The sequence below is a fragment of the Siphateles boraxobius genome, unplaced genomic scaffold (genome assembly GCF_051911475.1).
Source record: "Siphateles boraxobius isolate OS27281-9 unplaced genomic scaffold, OSU_SipBor_1 113, whole genome shotgun sequence".
Classification (NCBI taxonomy): domain Eukaryota; kingdom Metazoa; phylum Chordata; class Actinopteri; order Cypriniformes; family Leuciscidae; genus Siphateles; species Siphateles boraxobius.
The window spans coordinates 57,501-63,333 of NW_027508715.1; the positions used below are offsets into that span (position 1 = coordinate 57,501).

Below are 5,833 nucleotides of genomic sequence, written 5' to 3' on the forward strand. Positions count from 1 at the left end.
TCTTAAAGAGCATAAGCTGGAAAACTCTTTTGAAACAAGCATATAATACACTAAGCATACATACTGTAATATTCACAACATTTACTGAAACTAACACTGGTACTGTGACATCATCGCCACTAGCTCATTAACATACGACTGTAAACAGAGGTTAGCCAATCACAGCAGAGAATTTACATATAGACGTCTTAAAGGTACAGCCGCAAAATCTCTGCAAAAAACTATGGAAAAAAATTATGCCTGTTTTTGTTGCATGAAACCTGAAATAATAAGTAGATTATAGGCTCTAAGTTTAGAGAAAAACTAAAAAAAAATAAGTGTTTTGTTACATCTCTCCTAAAACATCAATAAGCACCTCTTGTTAAAGTGAACATGTTCTACTCCAGCTGTTTGTGAAGAATCAGCCATAAAAGAGATATGAACAAAACACGAGGAATCTACAATAACTCAAAGCAATACCAGAGACAGCAAAGAAAGAAGACACACAAAAGCAAAGAATTTTTTTTAAATAAATAAATGTGGGAAAAAATAATATAAAAAATAATTGAAAATATAAATAAATATAAAACTAATAAATAAATAAATAAAAATAAAGATAAACTTTAAAAAAGGAGAAAATTATAAATCATGTAAGAGACAGAAAATTAATAATAAATGCAAAGAAAATTTAAATGAAAGATTTTTGAAATATATATATGTGGGAATATTTAAATATGGAAATATATATATATATAGAAAGGAATGAATAAATAAATACATAATTAAAAAAAATAAAGAATAAAAATAAAGTTAAAAAATAATACAGATAATAAATCATATAAGAGACAGAAATATAAGAATAAATATGAAAAACAAATAAAAATGTTGAAATAAATGTGTTTATGTTTTTATGGAAAAGAAATGAACAAATAAATAATAATAAAATTTTAAAATTTTAATTAATAAAATAAATTGAATTAAACAAATGTATTTGTTTTATAAAGTCATATATTTGAAATAATTTATTTATATACACTAAATGTATTATATATAAGGTATATTATATATATAGTACATATATAAAATATATATATATATATAAATACACACACGTTTATTTATGCATATTTCTGCAGGTTTCCTCACATGATTGGTGACTACAGTAAAACACTCACCAGCTTTGGGATTGTCTGGGTTTTTATCTGGATGGCAGGACAGCGCTTTCTGTCTGTACGCTTTCTTGATCTGTAAAAGACAGTTTCATGTTTAATAAATCTCCATGTTCATCTGCGCTTTCCTTGCATTTCATATATTCCTGATCACATCTCACATTCTCTGTTGTTTCTGGTGCAGTTGTTACACACACACACACATACACACAAAGTTATAATACCAAAACGTTTTACATAACTCAAGACAAAGGGACACGGTTTCCTGGAAGGCATAAAGCATGTTTTATAACAATAGACTGCGGTCACATGACCCAGCACATCCCTGAAATCCCACAGAACCTCGAGCCGAATGAGTCTCTGAATCACATTAATGTCACACTGCACACGCGTACATGTGAAAAACACACCGGACCACAACGAGAACTCGCTTCAGCCGGCGAGTCTCAAACATGACACGCATTACACACAATAAAACACACACACTTGAGTATGTGTGTGTTCAGAGCTCTGTGTGTATGTCATGAACTCCCAGGAGTCTTTGGGAATGTGAACCGCACGTCTCATTGGTCCCGTTGGCCGAGTTCATGACAGCTGACAAACACTGGAACTCACTGATGCTCAAATCCACAAAACACACGGCTCGCTTCTGCCAGCGTGTGTGTGTGTGTGTGTGTCACTGGACCTGGGACCCTCGATACTGGAGTCTGTGCTGCAGGTGATGGGGAAAAGTCCAGCTATAGGTGTGTTTGTAGGTAGGTGTGTGTGTGTGTGTGTGTGTGTGTGTGTGTGTGTGTGTGTGTGTGTGTGTGTGTGTGTGTAGGTGTGTGTAGATGTGTGTAGGGGTGTGTGTGTGTGTGTGTGTGTGTGCGTGTGTGTGTGTGTGTGTCTGGATCTGGGACCCTCGATACTGGACTCTGTGCTGCAGGTGATGGAGAAAGTCCAGCTATAGGTGTGTGTAGGTAGGTGTGTGTGTGTGTGTGTGTGTGTGTGTGTCTGGATCTGGGACCCTCAATACTGGACTCTGTGCTGCAGGTGATGGAGAAAGTCCAGCTATAGGTGTGTGTGTAGGTAGGTGTGTGTGTGTGTGTGTGTGTGTGTGTGTGTGTGTGTGTGTGTGTCTGGACCTGGGACCCTCGATACTGGACTCTGTGCTGCAGGTGATGGAGAAAGTCCAGCTATAGGTGTGTGTGTAGGTAGGTGTGTGTGTGTGTGTGTGTGTGTGTGTGTGTGTGTGTGTGTGTGTGTGTGTGTGTGTGTGTGTGTGTGTGTGTGTGTGTGTGTGTGTGTGTCTGGATCTGGGACCCTCGATACTGGACTCTGTGCTGCAGGTGATGGAGAAAGTCCAGCTATAGGTGTGTGTGTAGGTAGGTGTGTGTGTGTGTGTGTGTGTGTGTGTGTGTGTGTGTGTGTGTGTGTGTGTGTGTGTGTGTGTGTGTGTGTGTGTGTGTGTCTGGATCTGGGACCCTCGATACTGGACTCTGTGCTGCAGGTGATGGAGAAAGTCCAGCTATAGGTGTGTGTGTAGGTAGGTGTGTGTGTGTGTGTGTGTGTGTGTGTGTGTGTGTGTGTGTGTGTGTGTGTGTGTGTGTGTGTGTGTGTGTGTGTGTGTGTGTGTCTGGATCTGGGACCCTCGATACTGGACTCTGTGCTGCAGGTGATGGAGAAAGGCCAGCTATAGGTGTGTGTGTGTAGGTAGGTGTGTGTGTGTGTGTGTGTGTGTGTGTGTGTGTGTGTGTGTGTGTGTGTGTGTGTGTGTGTGTGTGTGTGTGTGTCTGGATCTGGGACCCTCGATACTGGACTCTGTGCTGCAGGTGATGGAGAAAGGCCAGCTATAGGTGTGTGTGTAGGTAGGTGTGTGTGTGTGTGTGTGTGTGTGTGTGTGTGTGTGTGTGTGTGTGTGTGTGTGTGTGTGTGTGTGTGTGTGTGTGTGTGTGTGTGTGTCTGGATCTGGGACCCTCGATACTGGACTCTGTGCTGCAGGTGATGGAGAAAGTCCAGCTATAGGTGTGTGTGTGTGTGCGTGCGTGCGTGTGTGTGTGTGTGTGTGTTGGCACCCAAATTCTATCAATATTGAAAACAGTTATTTACATTTTTATTTCAGGATTCTTTGATGAATAGAAAGTTCAATAGAACTGCATTAATCTGAAATAGAATCTTTTGTAACTTTAAACACTACCGTTCAAAAGTTTGGGGTCAGTATTCAGTCATTATTTAATTTTTGGGGGGAATAAATAAAAGAAATCAACACTTTTACTCATCAAGGATGAATTATATTGATCAGAAGTTAAACACATTTACAAAAGATTCTATTTAAAATAAATGTTGTTCAAAACATTTTGTTACACAACTTTTTTCAACACTGATAATAATCATAAATGTTTCTTGAGCATCAAATCATCATATTATAGTGATTTCTGAAGGATCATGTGACACTGAAGACTGGAGTAATGATGCTGAAAATTCACAGGAATAAATTACACTTTACTATATATTCACATAGAAAACAGCTGATTTACATTATAATAATATTTCACAATTTTACAGTTTTTTTTTTGTGTGTGTGTGTGGATATTTTTAATTAAATAATGCAGCCTTGGTGAGCAGAAGAGACTTCTTTTAAAAACATTAAAATCTTACCGACCCCAAACTTTTGACTGGTAGTGTGTGTTATATCAGCAATATGAGATTGTGTCTTTAACCTGATCAAGTCTTTGTTCATCGGGGTTTGAACATCGAGTCCAGCACTGATGGGCCAAACGTCCCTCACGTTTATTCATTTAGCATTCATTCCACTCATTCAATTCATAACTGGAGGAAACGGAAACTCGATAAAGCCTCTGAACTGGGATTAAACCCGCAAACCTTGAGTTAGAAGACCAGAACCACTAAACCACAAGCACTCAATGCAGCATCTGGATCGTTGCGTAAAAAATCATTATCAAGTAACTTTACATTAAACTTTTCTTTAATATTTACATTTTATTATAATATATTATTATATTTTGCATTATATTTATTTTATTTACATATTCATATAATTTTTTTACATTTTACATATAATTTTATGTAATATATTTATATATATAGGCTACATAATTTTTTTATCAAAAGTTTAAATAAATATACAGTATATGTGTATATTTAAATAATTATAATAAAAATGTATAAGATTTAAAAAAGAATTATACTACAGGCCAAGACATAATTCACCTCAAAACCAAACAATTTATTATATGTGTATTATATTTTAAATATGTATATATATTTTTAATGTAATATATTTACATATACATGATTTTTTTAAAGTTTATATATAATTTTGTATTTAATATAATTTTAATGTAATATAAGTCTATGATATTTACATACATAACAAAAAATATTTTAAGTTTATACACATATATGTATATGTGTAATTTTTTATTAATTATAGTTATGTAATATATGTATATAAAATATAATAAAATAATAAATATGTATAATAAGGAGTAGAATATGGTTAATTTTATAATTACAAAATATCGTTTCTTTCGTGGACATTTCTTCATGATATTCACCCCAGAATCTCAATAAACAGATCGACAGCCTTGACTGGTTAATATTAATATATATATATATATATATATATATATAAAAATTATGATTTAATAAAATTTTGTTATATATTTATAAATACATACATAAGTTCATATATATAATTTTGTATTTAGTACAATTTTTAATGCAATATAATTATATATACATAACAAAAAAAAGTTTAAATATACATATATAATTATATATATATATAATTATAAATATTATAATAAGGCCTATAATATGTTTCATTTTATAATTGCAAAATATAGTTTCTTTCGGTCTTAAGGTGGAGATTTCTTCATGATATTAAAATGATTACAGTAAACAGCTCGACAGCCTTCACTGGTCATCGTGTGTTGGCCTGCAGCGCCACCTGCTGATCACCAGCACAAACTCACACACACTTCGTCCTCAAAAACATCAAAACACTCGAATTAACTTCACTTTGCACAATATTATACATCAAAACTTCTGTCCTGCCTTCAATATCTGTGTTTTCTTACTGAAATCAATCATCAAAACAGGCGATATGATTCTATGTCTAAAACTATTTTTAAAATGATTATATAAAATCCTCAAAAAGTATGCCATTATAAACTTGTTGTAGAAGAAAAATCAAATACTAAACATGACCTAGAAGAAAAATCAAATATTAAACATGACCTAAACTAAATAAATGAATAATCCGTGAGTAATTTGACATGTAAACACTTCAGTTTCATGTTCACTCATACATTCTGGACACCAAACATTCCCTCTATAAGCTCCACCTGTGATAGAGACGATACTGTTATACTGTTGTTTGATTGTTATTGTATATATTTTCATTCATCATAATTAATATCTGATTTATTTATTGATGTGTGCAGCGATGCTAATGAATACAGCTCTCAGACTAACGCACCTGTTTCTCTGTTGCTGTCGATTCAATACCCAATAAAGCGTAAAGATCCATCTCTAAAAGCTCTTTTGTTGACGTCATGATTTAATTTCACTAAATAAAACAATAAACGCGTAAAAATAATATCCTTGAGCTCCTCGGCGGTAGTTTAAAGACTTCTTCTGTGTGACTCTCAGTCTGTCGGTGTGTGACAGTAGGAGCA

At 34.1% G+C, this 5,833-nt stretch overlaps 1 protein-coding gene across 1 annotated transcript in view; it reads right to left on the minus strand.

Moving 5' to 3' along the window:
* Positions 1-5,833, minus strand: part of LOC143706919 (dnaJ homolog subfamily C member 17-like) — a 44,350-nt gene extending 38,517 nt beyond the window's left edge. The window contains exons 1-2 of the mRNA XM_077199361.1: positions 5,635-5,833; positions 1,155-1,224 (exon numbers count right to left, since the gene is read on the minus strand). Coding sequence (XP_077055476.1) covers positions 1,155-1,224; positions 5,635-5,712 — 148 coding nt within the window. The 5' untranslated portion in view covers positions 5,713-5,833. The remainder of the gene's footprint in view (positions 1-1,154; positions 1,225-5,634) is intronic.